The following is a 23,518-nucleotide window of genomic DNA, read 5'->3' as shown; positions in this document are numbered from 1 at the left end:
AATTATTTTTATTTCGTTGGTCAACGATATAATCATTAACAATTGACATTTCCGTTTATTAGCACGAAATTATATTTCAACCAGCTCATGAAATTTTATTTTCAAATCTGTCGATAATTCGATGGTACTTCACATATTAATACACTGCAAACACTTCGTTAATAAATCAATTTTAATATCCGCTGTAGAGCAATTAATATATTATACTCGTACACAAAAGCTTTTTAAATAATACATTTTTTCCCCGAACTTAGTAAAATTATTTAGTTCTTTAGTCGATGAAGTCATGCGGAGCCGGAATCAAACCGCTGAAATAACGATTATACCGCTGTCTGCTCAGAAGATTCATTTTAATAACCCTTATCAGATGAAAAACATGATTCGAGCTATACATCTTCAAAGAGCTCGTCAGACAAATACGAAGAAAAAGAAGAGGTGGAAGAGAAAGGAGAGAAAAGAAAAAAGCGATGAGACCTTATTTAATAATCGATGTCGCGCTCGGACCGCCGTCCATTTTCATTAGCCAGATTAAAAGCAGCGCGGAGATCGGATTATCAGTGGAGCTCGAATGAGAATTCATCCGGCGCGTCTTATTAAGAAAAATGCGCGTTGACACAGATTCGACAGACGGAGACTTGCTGCAGATAATAAATCAGACGCCGCGACCAAAAAGGATTTCCCACCGAATACCGAGGAAATAGTTTTTATCCTGACAAAGTCTTACTTTCCGCGGAAACGGATGAAATAAAAAAAAAAGACTAAAATTACAGAAAAGAATCGTTTGGCTTCGGCGAACGAGAAAGCGACTCCAGTTAATTAAGTGTCTCTTTCAAGCACGCGCGACGAGTTATGCAATGGTCGCTTCTAGCATTGCTATTAATGTACGCTTGTTGACTCTTGCAGGCTTGTCATTTTGTCGCGCTATTTCATGTAATTAATTGAGATGTAACAGTTTGATATTTGACAAATGTATTTAACGTAGAGATACTATTTATTTTAATTGAAAAGTTTTAAATGAGTGCGGATCGTATAAAAATGAATAACGAGCTTATGATATAGAACTGATAATTTTTTCCAAATGACAATCTGAAAAAATAGTTCTATTTAGAAATACCATAAAATTACAAAATAATAAAAATATAATAAAATATTAAAGAACTTTAAACAGTGCAATTGTGATATCCCTGATATGGTTACTTTTCCAACTTGAAAAAAATCAATAGATAGGTACTAAAATACCAATTATTTTAAAAGTACACGTTTTCCAAGGTAAAATTGGCATGTAAGTAGGCAACAAGCGTCTAGTGTAAAAACTGTCTTGAAACCAACTTTTTTTTCACCTGTAATTAGTGCATAGAAATTGCAATTTCGATTACGACTACAAAGCGCCAATTGCAAAATTAACGACCGATTATTTTGCTATTTGTAAAGATGAAACTGACACATCGTTATACAAAGTTGAAATTTTTTTTTAGAGATGCGCGCGCAAATCCATATACTAATCATTTTACTCTTACAATCAAGCACATACTTATGAGATAGTCGGCATTACCGACACGCAGTCTGTCTCATTGCGACCATATCACTAGTGGTATGACGTTACAAACGCCTGTGCTAAAGTTTAAACTCTCGAAAAATACAAACAGTTGATATTAATTGAATATCTTATAACTTGATTAAGTTTCCCAAAACTGCATCAATCGATCTAATACTTTTTTCGGGCGATAGATGGTAAAATTAACTTTCTATTCAGCCAATAAGAACATCACGTAATTAAGTAGTAAGTGGAAATGTGAGATAAGAAATGAATGTCTGGTAAAGATGCTTAAAATCATCATCTTTACTGTACGAGTTTCACGCGGCTGTAGCTTCCCGGCTATTTTCTGTTCATTCGCAAGCGACTCGTTACCGCGATTTTGATTATCCGAGATAAATTTTTGGTGTTTATTATATTCAAAATATGAGCAACAAGTAAAAATAAGTTCATACCACAGAAAATCTATATTACCATTTAAAATAGAAAAAAATTAGATAACAAAATTTGATTTTTCAAAACTTTTTAGGAACGCAGCCTTCAGAACAAGTTGTTAAACTTGCAATAGAACCTATAAAAAGGCTGTATGGAAGCATTGTTGTGTCGTCACTTTTTCATCGCAAACAATAAGCTCGTACTATGGAAAAGTCTGTGGACGAGAGAAAAAAAACTCTTATCAGAACCATCTACAAAGAACGATGTAGTTTAATTAAAAGCGCTTTTTATATCGACGCTGGGGCAGGTAGAAAAAAAGGAGAAAACCCGAGCAATATAATAATGCAGCCGAGGGCGATAGAGCAGCGGCGAAATTCAGATTTTTAATTTGCTAACATTGTTGTAAGCCTGCCATTAATCGTCCGCGTGAGCGAAAGAAAGTACTCGCTAGGGCGGCGTGACGATGAGAAAAAATCAAAGCTTCATTAAGGGAACACGATGTTCGGCCCCCATTAAGACAAAGCAACGTTAATAATGCCGTCGGTGTATCGGACGCACAGCTGCGTCCGACGTATATTTGCGCGACTGGCGGAAGCTCTTTTTTTCTTTTTTTTTTATTCTTTATTTCGCCGATGAACCTGCGCGCGCTGCTCGTTCGTAAACTGTTTTTCTCCCTGCACCCCGAGTGCGAAAAATCCAATTATATTTCCGCCGCCTACGCGCTACAAACGCTATCTTTATATCTCTTTGCCACCTTTCTTTTTTATTTTCTGGCTTTCTTGCTTCTTTCCGTATTCAGCAAACTTTTGCGTCAATACTTCCGCGCTGGTAATAATGTTACCGACCCGACAGCGAGCATTCAAGTTTTTCCCCTCCCGCGCGTGAAATTTTCATTAAAATCAATTTTGAAATGTACATTGAATGTTAAAGTATTAACTAACGGTAGAAAAGCGTTGATTACATTAAAATTTTAAAGAAACTCGCTTTTGTCTGTCTCTTCAATGTCAGTCATTTAAATGCGTTCCGTGTAAGTTTTTTTCCGGAACGTGGGTTTTCTTGAAACATTAATTTCTTACTAATTTTGACGTATATGCTTTCCGACTTCGAAAGTAATGGGAAAGTAATGTTCATGAAAATTTTTAATATATAAATGTAATACTTTACACGTTTTTCTATTTTAAAAGTCATTCAACAATTTCAAACGTCTTAAAATATGTAATTCTGTAGTAAGATAAAAGTAAATATTTAGATTAAATGCTATACTCTTTTTTAATTAATTTTTATTCGATAGAAGTATACTGTAAGTTCGAAAAATTTAAAGCTTTCGTTTAATAGAATTCTAACATGAAATTCTTTAGAAATTTATTGATGTACAAAAGGCATCGCTGTGTAACGAACTCTTTCGGAAACCTGCACAGTACACCGAATTTTCCTGAAGCGACGATCACTTTTGTACTTGAAAAGAAAATTATTGATTGCATAAATGCCCACAATGCATCGACCAACGTATAAGCTCATTCTATAAATGACCAACCCACATTCCCGAACATACAACCTTAACAAAAATTCGATCAACCTTTCCCTCGTCAAAGGGAGCGCGAACAGCATAATTTAAAAGTTTGGGAGAAATGGCTAGCATGGTGGTCGGTCGTTGTCATCGTCACAGTGCGAAGCCCAAAAAAATTGGCCTGTTAATCCTCTGGCAGCGCAGCTCATTGGCATAACTCAAGCAGCTATAAAAACGTCTAGCTCAGTTTCTCACTTCTTCGTTCCTCTCATCAGCGACAACGTAATAACCCAAACCGAAATCAGTCAAGGTGAGGCCGAAGACGTTGGGTCGGCTATCGGTCTGCGTGAGCAGAAGGGGGCGGAGAGGAGCATCTTGAGAGTTTCCGTCGTAGAAAAGCGACGTATTCTCTCCTCGACCCCGCGCGCGTAATCCGCGGGTAATTGCGACGATAATGTACGCGCGCATCTGGCCTTGGCTGCTCACTCTCTCTCTCTCTCCCTCTCTCTCTCTCTCCATTTCTATCTCGAGGGCGTAAATTGAATGAGAAGAGGGGCAAAGGGCTTTTCCCTCTTGCGCGCGCGCGGCGTTTTGTTGTGTTTAAAAACGCAATTTGCAGTGGCTGCAGAGAGATACGAGGCGCACGCTGCAGACAGGTAAATAAGGGGCCGCATTAATGGTGGTAAAGATAGTTGGGTCGATAGCATGAGCCGGCCGTCGGTGCGTGAGCAAGCTCAGCCAGTTGGCGGGCCTCACGGCGATGGCGGCGGCGGCGGCACAGCCTGTGTATGTCCTATGTGCATACAGACCTTCCGCATGTGTGTACGTATATGTGCAAGTTTCTTACCTTTTGCGAGTAAAAGCCAACTGACTCGCACACACGTGCAGTCGAGCAGCTAGCTGTACATACACCTATAAGACCCGAGCGGTTGGTTCTCTCTCACACTCGCCGCAAATGCGTTTCTTGTGTTGGCTGTGCATAAGAGCGGGACAGCTCTCGTGGAATGAGATGCAAGCGAGCGAGCGAGCGAGCGAGAGAGAGAGAGAGAGAGATGCGATTTACTTGGCTTTGGGGCATTCAAACGTCCCGCGCCGCGCTCTTTTTACCGTCGCCGCCGGAGTCGGCTTTTCTTCTGTTTCGCTCGTGACTCCTTCTCTCGTGGAGATGCGCGCACACTTTTGAGCTATTGATACTTTAATTAGCACGCGCGCGGAGCTTTTCTCATCTGTAGTGCAACGCCTATACCGTGCATACGTGAGAGAGCGAGCCTGCTCGCGGTATATATATATATATATATATATATATATGCTCGCAGCGCACTGATGCGAGCTTGCGGTGTTGAGTGTCGAGACGCTTTGCTAATGCGAGATACGTGGCGTTATTAAGCCCCTTGTTCCGACGAAAAGGGGAAATTGTGCCGGCTACGTGCGCATCGTATCCGACTTCTGTATATCGTACGTAAGCTCGGCCCGCCTTTTTTTTCGTTCCAGTCGTATTATTATTGCACTTTGCCTTAATTAATCTCATCCTTGCTCGGCTGTTGAATATGTCGGGCATCAAACTATAGATATAGGTTGCGTCAATAGCGCTGCCGGTCTAGTCGTTACGTGTGCTGAAGATCCTTCATATTTATTTGATGCAAGTTACAGAACACTTGTGTCACCTATCTGTACAAGAATCGAGTGGTATTTTGTATATGTGTGTGTAATTTAAGCTTATAATGTTGATTTTGAAAAATGCACAGATTTGGCATTAGTTAGTGGGAGATTTAGACGAGATATCCCTATACAGAGGGAGAAAAAAGGCAGTCACACGTGCTGCGGAGATTTCCGGAATCCACAAGAGAGGCGCAAGATAGTTATTGAGAAATTATGCAAATGGATAATCAATCAAAAAGTTGGCCGTGCATGATCGGCAGTGGTAGTGTAACGCAAGAGCGACCAGTTATAGCCGCAGAGCTAATGTCTTACTTTCCGAAAGTGATTCCCTTATCGCGAGAGCTCTCTCTTGTATTATTCATGTCTCAAAATTATTCAGATACGCTTTTTCATCTGATACGTATCGGAAGATAGGGGGAAAGGGGGAGGGCCAGTCGTTACTGCAGCGGGCTGCTCTCTCTCTCTCTCTCTCTCTCTCTCTCTCTCTCTCTCTCTCTCTCTCTTTCGGAACATCACTTTACATAATTTTTTTTTATTTCCAACCACTCACACTGCCACTCCCGGATAATTGTTTGAAACTTGCACTTCAGCTGTCATCAGGCTTACAAATAAAAGTTGTTTATTTGAAAATTGGATTTTGACGATTGACATTAGTGTATGCGCAGGATTTCAAATTACTAGTAATTTTTTTATTGATATATTGCAGAATATCAGTTATCCGGTTCGAATTTTGTCGTCAAGTAACTGTTATTTTTTAGTTAGTTTATTGTTGTTGATTCTACAAGCTTGCGCGATCAATACGTTCACGTTTTACCTTTAATCTTTTACGTTGACGTTTGTCAATAAAGGCATATTTGATTTATTTTTAATGTAAAAATAGAAATTTTGACTTGTTCATTTTTTACGCTGAGAATAGAATACGTAGCGTTTATTGTGATGGATAATCAGAATAATAATAATATTTAAATATTTGAAAAGTGCATCGACTGCGAAACTACGACACGCTCAGTATTGTTGTTGTTTTCACATTGTACTGCAGGACAAGCGAACATAGAAGCGAACGCGACAAGCAAAAGTGATAAGCCAATTATTAGGTTTGTATGAATAGACGAATTTGCCCCGTCCCTAATCACGCCCAGATACGTATACTTGATTTGCATATTAAAATAAATCCCCGAGAACAGGCGCGTAAAATGTGCGTAGCGGGCTCGCACAAATCCATCGTCGAACCTCTCAGACTGTCTGTTGTATTATGGGCAGCGGCGTGCGCTCTCTCGCTTTTGTTCCCCCTTTTCGTTATTACGGGATTAGATTCGATCCGGCTCGAAAGACTCCTTTGTCTCTCTCTCTCTCTCTCTCTCTCTCTCTATTTTTGACGATAAATGCGATTGCTTTTAAACAAAGGCTCATTTTAGATTCCACACGAACAAGCACGAGCCACGTACGCGCACGCGCGCGCACACACACACACAGTAGCTGCTTTTACAAAGAAAAAAAATAAAAAGTCTCGCGCAAATCCAAGTAAATCTTTAGGAAAACCCTTTTCCCTGTTGTTTGTCGTTCGCAAGCGCTCGCGTACTCATCCGATAGATCGTAGTCGAGATTTACGAGGTTATGCCCACTTTGTACCACCGCGCGGATGTTTTTATACGCCTTTCTTTTTCGTAACTCGCGCTTAATCCTGTGACATATCGATTATCATCCGTTCCGTTACTAACGATTGGTAATATAACGTTGAAAGCTGGGCTGTAATGTGTTATTTCACAGAAAGAATACGTATGACGTAGTTCGTCGTAAATAACAAGTATTAGCGGAAAAGCTGATCCGTACATTTGTACCCTAAGGGCGCGACATTTACGATATAGCGTGATGCATTACTATTGATCATCATTTAATAACTGCAATTAATTATCCATATTGCTCTTTTTCTATTGTGCACGCATATAAATTCCGCACTCTGTACTTCTTCAGACTCATAATGTTAAACTTACAACTTCCCTAATGCAAGCTCTATCTAGATTCAACTAAATGATTTTTTTGTTGGCAACTTTCGTAATTACAATAGTGTTTTTATCAGTTTTGCGCTCATCTACATAGCGCTAAAGACAGAAAGAGAGAGAGAGAGAGAGAGAAAACGAGAGAAACATTGAAACTCTATACGTATAATTCATCGAAGCTGTATGCGCGCAACGCACGAATGGGTAAGATCATTAGGCGCCAGGGGCGCAATAGCTCTTCCGTAAATTACCGCGCGAACGAAATACTCCGCCGCCTATGTAAATAGCTTCCTCTCTGCATCGCGGCGGTCTCTTCACCGTGAAAGATAGAAGAAAAATAAAAACAGAAGAAGCAAAGAGAAAGAAAAAAACGAAAGCGTAAAACGAAGTCTCTTTATCTGGAGTGCAGTGGTGGTGGCATTTCGCTGGCGTTTCGCTGTTTGACTGTTCCCTAACTGTACCTCTTTTCGACGACAAGTTTTTTCTCGCGCGCGCTATCTCTCTGCAGCCGTTGAGAGAGAGAGAGAGAGAGAGAGAGAGAGAGAGAGACTCTGCGCCATAAGCAAGCAATTTAAATGTAAATTGAAAAGCAGCCCGGCATACAAATTGTTCGACTCAGCGTCAAAATATACTGCGTGCCAAGATCAAACACACGACCAAAGGGAGGAAGGAGAGCAAGAGAGACACGAAATATGGCGGGCCGTGTGTACGTATGCTATAGTAGAAGCAGTAGCGGTCAGTGCTGAACTGATGCTTTCAAAGGGACGTGTGTTATACTACACGCCCGATGTGTGATATAGCAAGCGACGCGCTGATGGAAATTGACGATTATTGCGACGGGCACCTTGAATTTCCTGAGCGGGTACGAAGGGTTACTTCCTGTCCGCGAACGACTTCCCCTCCCGCTTTTCTGCGGTGAAATCATACTTTCGGCTTTCGGCAGGCGTGTAATGCGAAGAGAGGCCATCGGAAGCACTCGCGGTTGAAGGCTCGACTTCTACATTAGAGACGGTTTTCGCCATTCGTCCGACTGCTGCTGCCAAGTGATTAACTGCAACCTTTTTCGCTTCTTACCGTTCGTGCTCTTCCCTGCCTCTCCATTCTCTGATGACTGTCAAGCGATTCGCAACAACGCAGTACGTAGTCTTGGTTTTTGGGACGCCGTTGTTTCGTGGCGCAGTCAATTTCGCTCTGATCAAATTTGAAAGCTTGTTGATATTGTATTGCTCAATGCAAGATCGAAAATAATTTGCTGAGCGCCAAGTTTCTAAAGCTGCTCTTGTGAATTATCGGATCTCGTTTGCGTCGCCTATAACTTTGCATCACTTCATAATGAAGCGCTCCGCGAGCGGGCAAATAGTTTCTTGTCTGTCGCATCGCAAAAGCGTTAAAAGCGTGCCTTCTCTCGCTCAGTCGAATCATCGATACGGAATTCCGCCCTTATCAAAGGCCCTCTCTTCGTCACCGCCACACGGGGTACATAATTTTCCGCTCGAGTGGCGCCAAGTTTCCCGCTGCTCGCAGAGCTCTTCTCTCTTTGCGTAGTGGGACAATTTAATTTTTAATTTCTCGATTTCACTTGCGATTGGCTTCTTTGTCCGCCTATGTCTCTCTCTCTCTCTCTTTCTCTCGCTCTCTCACTCACTCTCTCTTTGCAGCGAGGGCTTTGTATCGAGTTTGCACTCGGACAAAGGATGATAGTCCCTTTCGCACTCAGACAAAGCGATCGCTCAATATTGATCTTTTTGACGCGACGATAATGCAACCCTTCGACCGCCCAAAGACGCGCCGCCAACGCCACCGCCACGCCAACTTCTATTCCATTATAATCGCCTCGCTCGTGTCTCTCGATCGCGACTTTTGCCAAAATCGCCCTCGGGATACACTTTGCTGCCGCCTGCGTCGCCGCCCGCCGTCCTTGCTGCTTTGCTCTTTCACGATAGAAATATCGCGATTACAATGTCTTTTCGTTGCTCGAGTTTCATCGATAAAAGAAAGGACGACGCCGGATTGTTCCTCGACAGCTAAATTCCGAGCAATCGTCTTCGCAGTCCCTTTCTTCTTTTAGACTCTTTCTTTTTTCCCTATTGTGTTTTATTCGCTTGAAATGAAATGATCGCTCTGTCACACTTTACTCCGATGCCGGAAAAAATAAATTACTTCATAGTAATGCCATCTTATGCCTACTTTTTGTTATGTTAAAAATCGCAAATTAAAAGAAAAATAGAAAGTTTTTCAGGAAAATTATTAAAATATCGATCTTATATTCAACAAGTCCAACTTGAATTCATTCTGTTAAAAATTTATTGTTGAGATAATCATTTTAAGTTATATCGTTGTTCCAAAAATCGAGTCTATTTTGTGTATCTTCATTATTTTATAAAATGTTATTTTATCACCCATTACTGTTATATATTTATTGAAAAAAATATATTCTTATCATTTAAAAAAATTTTTTAATTTTATTTAATTTTTCTGTTTTTGTCTGTTTATCTTTCTTTTTTTCCATCTTTATCCGCCTTTTTTTGATATTTTTTATCTTTTTGAGTTCGCGAAGACTAGTGTACACTTTATTTAAAAAAAAGTTAGTAAAATTTATGCGTCATGGTGGGCAATCTACATTCTTAATTTGAGTTATACCGTTTTCCCGTAGATTGTCTCAATTTTACAGCTTACATATCAGCTCTTTGATATATCGTCAACATATATCATGTATCGAAAGATACTGAGTCATAATCTGATGTAAAAGTGCTATAAATTGACTTATACCGTTATTCCACTCACCTAAATCAATTTACTTGAAAATTTTCAATAAAAGTTTTCAAAATGTTTACTAAAGTTGTCGCATATAATAAACAAAACTGTCAATCAACTAAGTAACCATATAGCAAGAAGAGAATACAGTGAGTTATCTAATAATGAAAAATTATTAAGTATAAATAATTCAAACGAAATAGTTTCCAGCTTTGTATTTACAAATTGAATTAAAGTTATCATCAAATTCATGGAAGATCGTTGTTAATCACGTCTATATTTGAACTTCTTATTTCTATTTTCTTTGAAAAGTGTTCTCGATTTTTTGGTCAGAAATTATGGGTTTATTATACATTAAGTAGTCGTCATAGATCAAATTAGAGCAATACTGAAAAGGTTACGATAATACCCTTAAGAATCGGAGTTAAAAGTTAATTAGAATTTAAATTGATTTCATCAAATTCATAATACATGTATGATCTTTATCACAAACGTTAATCACCGTTGTTCATTTGGTTTGGTTCTGTAGGATACCTTATATGTGTTTGTTGTTATAAATTTGAATTTGAATGTAATATTGAAGGGGGTTGAGCTGAATTTTTATTATTTTTTTCAAGCATATTTAAACAATTTTTAAAGTAGTATTTGGTATATTAAGAGACAAGAATTCTTTTTTTTAATTCTCGAATTACAGTGTACTGATTGTATCTAACTATAGTTAGCTTTCAAGATTTTAGTTTTTCTCACAAGTACATGAACTTAAAAGTATAAAACTGAGTAATGCTATATAATTATCCGATAAATATTTGTATAATATAGTCAGTTTTTATAGTGCACTGTGTAATTTTTTATTGGACATTCCAATTTGACGTCGCTGTTGACGTAAACTAATGTTTTTTTAAAGAAATGTGAAAAGTTCTAAACCGTCTAGAAGTTCTTATCGGGGCACATAGAAAAACACGCTTAAGTGCAATTTAAACTTTTTTGATGACTTTTCAAAATTTCTATATATTACCTATAACTGTGTCACTAACTTTCTCAGATGAGCTGTTTTGTAATTAAAATTTTCTTATAAACATCATAAATGTTTATTTTATAGAATCGATATATTCACACATGTTTGGTTATATGTAATCTTATTTACTTAAAAAATTGTATTTGACATATAAAGAAGTTTCATTTACACTTAGTACGAGGTTAAATGTAACATATTAAATATTCATTAAAAAATAATAAATTGAAATCTTGAATTATTCATAAGGAAAACCATCAAACAATAAGTCATTTGAAAGTGAGAACGACGATCATTTACATTTCCATAAGATCACACACTGATTTAAGAAAATAGAAACTAATGAAATAACAACGCAACTACCGCAACGTCAGCAGCATCTGAATTTCATAAAATAATGACAAACTTGACATTGTTATGGTATGTATAGCACGTGTGTGAATGTAACGGATCATTACATCAATTGCGTAAGCCACTCAATCAGTTCGTTACCGAAGCTTGTTACAAGGCTATAATTTCACAAGCGTGAAGGTTAACCCGATCATTACTACGGGCGAAACCAGCCATTTCTTCGTGGAAGCAGCAGTAGCCAGAGCATGCACAACCGCGAGCTTGCGACAAGTGATCGATATCTTTGTGTGTGTGCGTGCGTACGTGTGTGTGCGCGCGCGTGTATGCATACGTTTAAAAATTGGGATGGCTGGCTGGCTGCTGCTGCTGCTACATGTCCACGTCGCGATAAATTAGGCGGACCACTGGTTGCACGTGGCAAAACGCTGAATTATGACGCGCGACGCGCATACATTCACATTAGAAGGCTGCACTGCCGCTACCGCCGTTACGCTGCACTTGGCCCCAACGTAATTGACCCTCGAACTCGCACGAGTGTACGTCATAATTAGCGTAATTGGCAGAGAGAGAGAGAGAGAGAGAGAGAGAGAGAGTGTGGGTGTGTGTGTGTGCGCGCGCGCGCATGGTCCGACGCCCATCTGAAATTGCGTGATTTAAGCGGAATTCAGGGAAATCGTGCACGCCGAGAGGGAGAGAAGGGGGAGCTTGCAAATTGTATTTATTGAGTGCGACTTTCGTCCCGCGTATTTGCGTCTGTGGGTGTGTATGTGTACCAGCCGACGAGGTGGCAATTAGTCAGAGGCTACGCACCCACACCCCTTCTATACCTTCAATGCTAGCTGGAGCATGAAAATAATTGATCGCCAATGTAAATACGCATACAACGCCGGTGGAGACTTTTTTTTGCAAACCTCCCGCACGTTCGATAAATTTCGAGTAATTGTTCGGCGTGAGAAACGTCGAATCTCTCGACTTCGTTTTTTTTTTCACCTCTCTTTATTTCAATTAATTTTAGCGAGCACCGCCCCTCTCTCGCCGTTACTCGTTATGCTTTTATTATAAAGCGCGAGTTATTATGTTGGCCGTGTAAATATAGAGAGAGGTAGGTGTTGCATCGGTAATGCGAGTCGAAATGGAAAGGCCCCCGAGGAGGGCTAACAACGAGTTATTGATTGATTTTACGTTTGATTTTCCATGCGAGTTTAATGAACCAATGTATTACAAACGCGATAGGTTTTACTGATATTTACGTGTTTTATCGATCAGCTTTTGTTGATTTCGAAAAATTTATGCGAGTCCAGTTTTATCGCGCATTTGATTTTACACTTCGGTATATGCGTCACGTAAATTATTTCGACGTGGGCAAGCTCTCGGCGCATGCATATGACTTTTCATCGATGAGTAAATAAACGTTTGGATAAACGGTTGTCCGAGGCGCGGTATATCGAGAAGCAAAGCAAATTAAAGTAAAAATTCATAATTTTTCGGTAGAATGACGATGAAATGCTGGATTATACTCGTATATTTCACGAAACCAACATCAGCGGACTCGTACTCAATTATTCCTCAATCGAAAGATAAGCACACGAACGTTTGTGAATTCAGCAAAGGACTTAACTTCTGAATCGACATATACGCGTGTACGCATGTCGACATCAGCCCATCTGCATTCATATCTAATCACGTACAAGGCAGCACGCGACGTGGTTGAAGTCGAAGTGATACTCGTCCTCGTGACTACACAAGATCACTTTGGAATTCGCGCGTATACCGATCGTTCAAATGTACATATACATACGTAGCTCGTGCGAACTCTCGTAATTTAAATACGAAAGATAAAATTTAATGGGCGCGCTCGTAAAGGTCCTGGAGGCGCAGAGCGCGCGTGTGCGTTTGAAACGGTCCGCTAGTGTTGTTTACGAGGGCTGTCCTAGGCGTTGATAACTCGCTCGGTCTTGCGCCTTGTAAATAATTTTGCGCGCGACCCTTTACTCTGATTTTTTTTTTCTATTTGAAAAACGATCGAGAGACCAGCTAATTTTCATGCATGCTGCTATCACATATTTTACATATTTTTTCTTCGTTTCTCGTTTATTGTACATATGCCATACGCGAGACAGTGAGACAGCAAGAGAGAGAAAGTACCTTATCGAGAGGATTTTACGCGTATTTTCACAACCCCAGGAGAAGCTGGTCTTCCTTCGAAAAGAGTATATCCCGAAGGAGCAGCGTGCGAGATTTTCTCGGGAATTGAACTGGGAGACGTGGCGCGCGATGGCCGATAAATTTTACAGTTATTTAATCACTTTTCTACGAGTCGCAGCGCTGCTTTTATTTCGCCAAGCTGGTAAATTGTTGATCAAGCGCCGCATCTATGTACATTGCGGCTTTGCCACTGCAGCCCACTTATCTTGCCGAGCGTATCGCTACACTGTGAGCGCCGAGCTTCTACTGCAGCGCGGATGATAATTACGACGTGCGTGAGTAGAAAATTATCATAAACGCGCTGTTTGAAGCATTTTTCATGCGCGTTTATTAGCGTGCTCGAGATAGCGCCCTCTCCTGCTGTATTTACTCCTGCTCGGGATAAGGTAATAATAGCCCAGATTTACGATACGAGTATTTGTAATTGAACGCGATAAATTATATGGGACTCAACGTTTTTGCAGGGCTCTTGCGTCGCCGCTGTTTTTTTTTCATCTGCCGCTACCTTTTCATTTGATAATCGCGCTTAATTAAAATAACGCCGCAGCTGCGAGCAATATATATGTACCGTTTGCGTTCATTGCCATGATAATTGAATTTGCCATAAATCAGATCTCGTTTGCCGCCGCGCTAGCTACATCTTCGTAATCACATAGTTGTTGCGTTCAATCACGGAATTCAATCTTCATTCGTTGTGAGCCTTGGCGAAAAGAATTCGTCTAATGAATGAGAAGTTCGCGTGTGTTTTTTCTCGCTTTTTTGTTAATGAAATAATAGCAATCCGCGAGCTCGACGTTATTACTGGCGAGGCGCAAGACACAATGAAAGATCGGCTTGCATGATTTCCCGCATCGCTTTCTCTCTCTCTTTTTTTCATCTTGATCACATTTAATTAGTGGTAAAAATAACGAGCGACAATTGCCCAAACTAAGAGGGGCGCTATCCGCCAACTCGATCGTAATAATAAATGCGCATCCGCAACAGCAGAGAGCGTTATTTCAAATTAAAAGCGCATCTGGATGCCGGATGATGATGACCACACGAAGAGCAATCATAATTCTAACCGATATAAATTCGGTATGCGAATTTGTCAAGCTATCTACAGCAGAGTGTACTTCGTGACTTTGGCTAAATGTACCCAACTGAATTAGAACTAGCGCAGGATTGTTTAACGCGCGCGTGCGACGGGACGCCGCGATAGTGTCATTAAAACGAGCAGCTGCAGTATTCCATTTGAGTCTGAACAAAGAGCCGAAAAGAAAAAAAAAACGGAAAATCGTTCGACAAAAGAAAGACAGAGACTCGCGAACAAAGCGGAAACTAACATAACACCAGAGGAGAAGGAAAATCCCGGAGCGCACATTGTGTCCGAGTGTACGTACTGTCCGGCCGCTCGCGCATCCTCGATAGTGTATGTGTGCGCACGCGCGTGTGTTTGTAGCGGCTAACGAGCGTTATAAATTCGCGACACGCGAGAGAGCAGCGCAAGCTCTCGAGATTTCCGCCTGCGATAAACGCGCATAAATTAAAGAGAAACAAATTCCCTCCCATCGGAAGCCGCCCGCACACACACAGGCGCGCGCGCGCGCAAATTACCTCTCTCTCTCTCTCTCTCTCTCTCTCGCTCTCTCTTCTTTTGCTGAAAAGTAAATAAAAAAGGAATCAATCAATCAATCTCTCGTGTGACTCTTAATTTGCCGAGTAGCCATCTAGATGAGCTATTCCAATTAATTTCATGTGCACCTGCCCTCCTTCTTATGCATTCGTCACTCGTTGTGTTATCATTTTTTTTCGTTAAAGTATATTGCGAGAAAAGGTTTGAATGAAATATCTTTATGTAAAATATGACATTTAATGTGATAATGCTATTAGAGAATAATCGATAATATCGTGATAATACCTTCGGAGTAAGCTTTGTTCTTCCGACAAGTTATACAGTTGGAAATATGCAAATATTTACAAGAACAACGTGGTAAAAACAATAGGATAGTGATTTAGTTGTAATTGTTGATTGTTGCAGTGAGAAACGGCTACTCGTGCGTCCCGGTGGCGTTGTCCGAGGGTTTAGACATACGACTGAACACCGCTGTGCGAGCGGTACGCTACAGCACCAACGGCGTGGAGGTTTACGCGGCGCCATCGCGCTCGCCTCAGACAAGCAACACTGTTTACAAGTGCGACGCCGTGCTGGTTACGCTGCCCTTAGGTGTACTCAAGGCCTCGACTGCACCTTCAGCTGTTGCCTTCAATCCGCCATTACCCGAGTGGAAGTCACAGGCCATACAGCGTCTTGGCTTCGGCAATCTCAACAAGGTTAGTCTCGCTTCAACTTGTCTGCATTGCACGCTTTACATTCCAGCCGGCTTCCAAAAAGCCAATTTTCAAATAGACACGCGAAACGCTCCTGACGCAAGATAACGGCCTACAAGATTTATACATTTGGAAGGCCAAACTTTTGCAAAGGCAAAGTAATGTTTAAGTACACTAGCTGTGTATGACGATGCGGAAGCAGTTTGGCTTGAAAAATTCAAGGCAGAAAAGCTTTTTAATGAAGCGTATCCGTCGAGAAATATAATACCTCGACCGCAAGCTCTCTCTCTCTCTCTCTCTCTCCGAGAGCATCTTACTTTTATATGAGAGGGGGCGTCTTTCGCTAGCAATTAATGTCTCATCAAAAGCAAGCTTGTAAACAAGCGGCTCTCGCGGCAGGGGCCGCGGCGCCTGTTCGTTTGCTTTATTATTTAGCTGCCGACTGAAAGAGAATACGCTCGTCGTTAGTAATTAGGCGCGCGTAAGCTAGAAAGAATCGAGCGCGCAGTGATAAAATTGACGAGACAGAATTCCGTTCGGCTGGCGCCTTGCCACTTGATATACATAATTAAAAGAAGGGAGAGCGAAAAATAAATAGCCCGCTCCCCTTCCCCCGCTACATCTCGCGAGAGTGCCCGGCTTTCTAATTAAATTAGTAATTTAGTAATGGCTTGCCGGGGCGAGCTGCGCACAAAGGACCGACTACTGGCGCGGGCCGGCTGACGCGCTCATCTTGGCAAAAGAATGAAAGCGGGCCTCTTATTTGCTGCGCGCTACATGCGCAGCGCCAGCCAGCAGCTAATTTCTCACAGCTGCTAATTAGCTTCAGAGATTGAGAGCAACCGAATCAATCTTGGGGTATATATACGTTGTGCATTATGCGATCATGCCGAAGGATGCTGGGGCTACTCTAAGGAACGGCGAGAAGTGCGCATCAGACAACATTGCGAGGGAGAGCCTTTGAGCTTCGCGCTGAGGTCACTCTTGCGATCCTGAACATCGTCGCACGATTATCTTCGGAAAATATTAATTAACGCGACACTGCCATTACTGTCGGCTGCTCGTACGCAATGCTTCCGTAGCACTCGACGATCGCCATTAATAATGCGCGCCTGAATAAGACGTCGCGTGGCGGCTTTATTCATCGGAACGTACCTTACAATTAGCGCGAAGACCGGACGATAGGTAACATTAAAATAAATTGCACGCGTCGGCGTTGATTGTTTGTGTGCTATGTGGACAGGTCGTGCTTTGCTTCGAGAGGATTTTCTGGGACCCGTCGGCCAATCTGTTCGGTCACGTCGGCAGCACGACGGCCTCCCGCGGCGAGCTGTTCCTCTTTTGGAATCTGTACAAAGCTCCAGTGCTGCTGGCCCTCGTCGCCGGCGAAGCCGCCTGCGTCATGGAAAACGTCAGTGACGATGTTATCGTCGGACGCTGCATCGCTGTCCTCAAGGTGAGTTCGCAGATCATATCTTCTACACTGCACCCAGCAACAAACAAAGCAGTTTGTTTATTTGGTTTAGAAAAAATGCGCTTTCTCAAGACTGTCCATTGATTTACTTGTTTGGTAGCTTCAGAGCTGCTTATTACTTTCGGTCGCTTTTCAATCATTCTTTACGAACTAACTATCATCAGCTATACTTATAATTATTCTATAAAGTAGTTCAATATTATTCATTAGTCAAAATACATACTAATGGATATAAAGAATTCGATGATTTTGGGGGATTGCGGTTTGACAAATGTTCTTAAAAGTTAGAGATAATGTTGCAAGAAATAAAATTAAAAAATTACCATACTAAAGGTAACGTCATTTATGGTGTCTCATTATTAATAAAAGCATGCTCTTAAAGCGAAATAAAAAGTACATTAAATAGGTGAAATCGATCGATTTAGGTTTATTCACGGACATCAGCTCGAAACGTGCGAACGCGTGAGACAAATACCACGCGAAAATATTCAAGACGGAAACAATAAAAAAAAAAAGGTGATGCACTTCATAAGGTGAACGTCAAAGTAAGCAGCCAGCACATCGGATAAAAATCGCGTGAGCACTCACGCGCGGGAGAGCGAAAGACTTTCGCGCGTCAGAGCGTGGCATTTATATTCGCTTGACTTCCTCTTTGCGCTTGGCCGTGCGTCTTTCTCTCGTCGTCGCCTCGACGTCGTATCATTCCTTACTGCTAACGAAATTTGCTTGCTTGTCCTCCACGTGCCGCGTCCTCGTCGCAGCTGGAGGGCCAAGAGCGTACTGTAGCTCCAAATTAATTGCCCAAGCATTTTTCATCGTTTAAAAAAAGGGGAAGAGAGAGAGAGAGAGAGAGAGAGAGAGAGAGAGAGAGAGAGACTGAGAACGAGGGCCCTTCAGACTTGTTATGAGATTTTCAAGTGGGTTAGCCACTTCGAGTGTCGGCAGTCCATGCTCTCTCTCCCTCCCTCAGTCTCGGCTGATAAAAAGATTTGCTTGGAATATTTTAAGTGCGCGCACGTGTAAAAAGTCACGCGAGACGTGTGTGATGCAGCGGCAGCCAGCCAGCCAGCCACAATTTATTACACACCCTTTTGCTCGACGCAGCAACCAACCCGTCTCTTGCTCTTGGCTTCATTTTGTTTATAATAAATATTTGCTTAATTATGGGCGACGATGTAATCAGTGATATAAAAGGATATGCACCGCGCTGCAACGAACGTATATACCACGTGCGGTTGAAAAAGAATAAACATGATAATGATGACGAAGGATTGGGATAACGGTATGTGTGCAAGGCTTGTTTATTGACCTCTTTTTTTTCTCTCTTATCTCTTCTGCACTTATGAATAGCTGCTCCGGGTAAGAGGGAGAGACGAAATAACTTACTTGACACTTGAAATACGCACCTTTATTTGTGGGCCTCGTAATTATTGCGTTTGTTCGGCACACGGGTTTGCTTGCTGATTGGGTATATCCCCTTATGGAGACTTCATAATTTAAGCGACTTCCAAAAGCAAATAGCAATGGAATTTAGAAGATTTATCGATTCGAGCGTGAACCAAAGTGTCTGCGTGCATTTATTTAGAAGACAAGTTGAGACATACTGTCAGAAAAACGATCCGCTGACAACTGAGGAATGCTTGCAATTGTAAAGTACAAATTTTCAACGTAGCGATGTTTTCCCAGTACCTGTACTAACCGTATCGAGCTATTTATTTAACAAAAAATTATTATGCGTATGTTTTCTAGATAAAACTCTTGATATGCAAATAATTCAACTACGTTATAATTATTTCTCGTCTGATAAACGACTAGATGAGGCTAAAAAATCTACTAACAAAAAGTAGCAAAATTAAAGACATGCATTTTTATTATCGCTAATATTCCTCAGGTCTGAGAGGATTACTATTAGAGGCTGCTTTAATAATCTTAATACAACACGACTTTTTTAAGTAATTGGTGTTCCACGACCTGGAATCCTATGTTATATTTTGCAGGGGATATTTGGTAATCAGGTGGTACCACAGCCGCGTGAGAGCGTGGTAACAAGGTGGCGGGCAGATCCATGGGCCCGTGGCTCTTACAGCTACGTAGCAGTGGGCAGCTCAGGCAGCGATTACGATCTGTTGGCGGCGCCCGTCGCACCGCCAGCACCGACCAATCAGCCGCCCACCACTACTACCAGTACAGTACCGGCAGCGCAACCCCGCGTCTTCTTCGCCGGTAAGCGATCTGCATTAATTAGCATCCCCGCGATTTAATCAATGCTATGCGTGCAAACGATTGTCGCGCAACGCCAATTTATCTTGGCAGCCGCCGACTGCGGACAAAGAGCCAACGATCCCGCCAATCGCGCTTATAAGTCCTCGCCCCTCCCCCTTACTTTTCGATTGAATGTCTATTTGCGCGTAATTCCGTCCGTCTCTCTGCGGCCGCGTGTAAATAACTTTTTTTCGCGTGTTTCTCTGTATACTGCATACAACGCCGCAATGTCGTTCTCATCGTGAACAAATGTCCCCTTTTTGCGTCCAACTTCTCTGCCTTTCTCCTTTGTTTTTTCTCCGTTTTTCGTTAACGACGAGCGTCGTTTGCAAGCCTATTTTATGATTAGGTTCCATGAGGAAATCTTCAATTAATTAAATAGACAATTAATTGAAACGGTTCTTTCAGTAACATAATTGTAACAATGAAATACAAACTCTGCACCGTCACACAGAGTGAAAAAAACTTAATCCCGACCAAGTTCATACTACAATAAACCCTAATGCACAGGTGAGCACACAATACGTAACTACCCAGCAACGGTGCACGGTGCGTTTCTCAGTGGACTACGCGAAGGTGGCCGTATCGCAGATCTGCTATGCGGAAGCCCATACGCGGCACCGGCGGGCTTATCGACGACGCCTGGGCCAGCGAATCAACAGCAGCAGCAACAGCAGCAGCAGCAGCAGCAGCAGCAGCAAGAGGCGTCGAATCTGGCTTCCGGGACGACTGCTGCTCCGCAGCAAGCTACCACCGCCGCCGCCGCCGCCGCCGTCGCCACCGCCGCCACCGCCAACACTGTCCCTGTCGCTCCCTGAACCAGCCCACTGACCGCAATCAATGCGCCGACCATGTGTCCTAATCTTCACGCGTGAACGCTGCGTTGAGTCCTCTCCTCCCTTTATCTCACGCTACCCTAACCGAGCCTTGTTCCCGCTTTTTTCGCTCCTCTGCGCTTGTCAATTCACAGCTGAAAACTCTTGTGTGCGGATAGCCGCTGATCTGCGCATGTGTTTATATTCCGACGCAGCTCCGACCGCACACTATGTCAATTATTATGTTTTTCAGCTGTAAATGTTTACTCTCTTGGAGAAACACAAAGATATACGCGTACCGTACGTTTGTTTGATGGATAATGTTGAAGAGTAGGAAATTAGGTGCAATTGCGCGTTGCCGTGTGCCCATGATTAGCCAGGTATAGCGTAACAGTATTTTCAATTTTTCATGACTCGGGGGGCTTCACAGCCGAGCAATCACCTTCAACCGCTCGATGCTGTTTCTTTTCGTTTTTTCAGCTTAGTACAATGTTCACTGCAGCAACAATATTTTATTCATTTTGACTCGATAACTTCGTAAACATCGCTTAAATTGGGGGGAAAATGTAGAGCGAGCGCGGCGCTTCATCGTTTTGTCTTCGAGTTGCAAATCGAGCCCTTGAGAATTAATAGGAGAGCGCCACGTTATAGTAGATGTAAGCCCGGTTAGAGCACCAGAAAAACCTGTTAGCCGCTAACTTTCGCGCTAAAATTTGTTACTTCATTACGCGCGCGGTAAAGCGAGAAAGAGGAAGAGAGAAAGAGAAAGTTACCTCAAAATGACACGACATTGCCGCACGACGATGCAACTTTAACTTTTCGCTTTAGAGTATTGTCGAGCCGACAAAAGAAAAAACAAAAACTCCTTTTGTTTTATTAATTGCTCTTTTGGAATTCGACGATGCCAGTCGATGTAATCACGCGAATAATCAACCAATAATTTGCCAGCTCGCCGAAGAAAATATAATTTAATTAGTAGAGGGTAATTGAATTCGATATTGTGATAAACAATTACACATATCGGAATGTTCAAAATAACCAAATGTAATTAACGTGCTGCAATTACTGCGACTAATGGACTATGTGAATGATGCATTAAATTTCTAGTGAACGCGGGTGCTTGCGAGCCCAATGCAAATATAATTCCGAGTAAATAAACAGAGGTGCCGAGCGTTGCCGCAAAATAATCAAATCCGTTCGCGCGCGAAGCACAGAGACTGATCGGAGATTAAATAAATGAAAATCCCCTTTCGCCGAGTGGCTGCATAACGAAGAGAAAAATCGCAAAAATAAATAAAATAAAAACAGGTCAATAATGAAATTTTCGCAGAGGCAGAGGGACGACCGCAGCGTCGTCGGCCTCTTCCACGTTGATTAGTATCGTCGAGAGACAGTACTCTTCTTCATGCGGGTGTTAAATATTAATTCCGAGCCTTTTCTCTTTCGCTCGCTCCCAGAACCATCACCTATACGCATCGAGGAGAGTAATGGAGCACCGATTTGCTCAGCCGTCAGCCCGCATCACACATTTGCGCTAAGACTGATTGGTTTGCGCCATCGAAATGTTTTTCTAATTTCTTTTCAGTCAAGGATTCTTCCAGTTTGTAAGTATGTAGAAGCTTAGGGTCGCGTTTGTTTTCGGCTATAGTAATAATTAACGACGATGATGCTAGAGACGACTTATAGGATATCAAATTTGTTGCACCGGTTTTTTCGAGGAGAAAATTTGTTTGCTAGATTGGTAACTACTGATAATGTACCGAATGATTGATTGCGTAAGTGCAAGTTTATTAGAAGATTGATCATATTTGACTATAGCGTTTGAGTATAACAGTGTATTCAATTTTTTAAATTGTGAATTGCCAAAATCGAATGCCTCATTTATTGAGTTTTAAAATTATTTAGTACAACTTATTAAACCAGATTTCTCTGTAAATATTTGTTTTCTCGGCATGTGTTTCTTTCTTTATTGTTTTTTTACGACTACCTGAGTGTTGAGTATTTCTTATTTAGTGACATAATAATAATAATAAAAAAAAAGTATTATTTGTATTAATTTATTTCATCCAGGATTGTCAGTTTATCCCTATCCTTTTAATCGGAGGTAAGTTAGCAACAACTGCACGTAAATTAAAAGGCAAAACGAAGAACGAAGTCTATCAATTCAGGTAGAGACAATCCGTGCGAGAACGCCTCTAATTGTCTTTCAAATTGATCGGCGGTAGTGGCGAATCAGTCTCGTCGGCAAAATACTACGGAGGCAGCAGCACGCCACTTGGCCAGTCCATTACTAGTGGCTTCGGGCTTCCCCATTGTCAGGCCCAATTATACAGAGCGAGCGTATATATACCGTCGGCCGCTAATCGACAACTTGCGATTCGAGCGCAGCGCCATCGCCGGCATTCGGTCAAGTTAGCTCGAGCCGCGCGCGCGCGCGCGCTCTACTCTCACGGTAAGTTGCAGCAGAAGCGCGCGTGAGAAGGCTGATCGCAGCTCACGTAACAAGTGGCCTGCGAGGAAGAGGGAAGGAAAGAAATTAAAATAAAAATGAAATGGAGCGAGCGCCGGCCTAATTAATAAATCACGCCAGTCGGGAGTTTAATTGAATCGGAGGTAGCGCGCGAGAGACTATCAATTAAAATTGCGTCCGACTTCCGGCCTCCGTGCTCGCTCTCTCCCCTCTCATTCTGGCAATTAGCACTTCCAAAAAATCCATTAACCCAGATAGAGGTCCGAGCCTAGAGAGTACAGTTAGCCGGCGTCGTGGGCGATTGCGAGAGCGAGTAGTCCTCGGGAGAGAGGAAGATTGCGTGCGAGATGGGGAGGCGGAGGGGGGGGGGGGGGATTGACATGTCCGTTTTCGTCGTTAGCCGCGTGCACCCCGGCCAGGCAGATAAATTGACTCGGCTAATGCAATTACGAGGCAGGCCGCTTGATCTCCAACCGAGAGACAGAGCCGAGCGCAAAAACGGCACACAATTGGTAAAGAAGGCGAATGCCTCCGTGTGGCTGAGGCCGCTAGGACGAGCTTAGCGACACGAGCATTCGTTTATAAGGGAGAGCAGCAGCAAGAGGTCGGGAATTAAGGGAGACAGGACGATGGCTGCTACTGCACTTAATCAAGTCGACGCGAGCTCCGTAAATGGTTTAAGCAGTGACACCGACACTCACCCGAGATCTCTTTTGATTTATGACTTTTGGAA

General features: G+C 42.2%; 1 protein-coding gene across 1 annotated transcript; it reads left to right on the top strand.

The window, feature by feature from the left end:
* Window positions 1–14,473: 14,473 nt before the first annotated feature.
* On the top strand, window positions 14,474–22,314 carry LOC131668898 (lysine-specific histone demethylase 1A). The gene is made up of 5 exons (XM_058943370.1): window positions 14,474–14,531; window positions 15,475–15,767; window positions 17,008–17,220; window positions 19,236–19,461; window positions 20,011–22,314. The coding sequence occupies exons 1-5, from the start codon at window positions 14,474–14,476 to the stop codon at window positions 20,316–20,318; spliced, it is 1,098 nt and encodes a 365-aa protein (XP_058799353.1). The 3' UTR covers window positions 20,319–22,314.
* The last annotated feature ends 1,204 nt before the right edge of the window (window positions 22,315–23,518 follow it).

The sequence above is a fragment of the Phymastichus coffea genome, unplaced genomic scaffold (genome assembly GCF_024137745.1).
Source record: "Phymastichus coffea isolate CEN01 unplaced genomic scaffold, Cenicafe_Pcof_1.1 PCOF00085, whole genome shotgun sequence".
NCBI classification, from domain to species: Eukaryota; Metazoa; Arthropoda; class Insecta; order Hymenoptera; family Eulophidae; genus Phymastichus; species Phymastichus coffea.
This window is presented reverse-complemented; position numbering and strand designations above follow the sequence as displayed.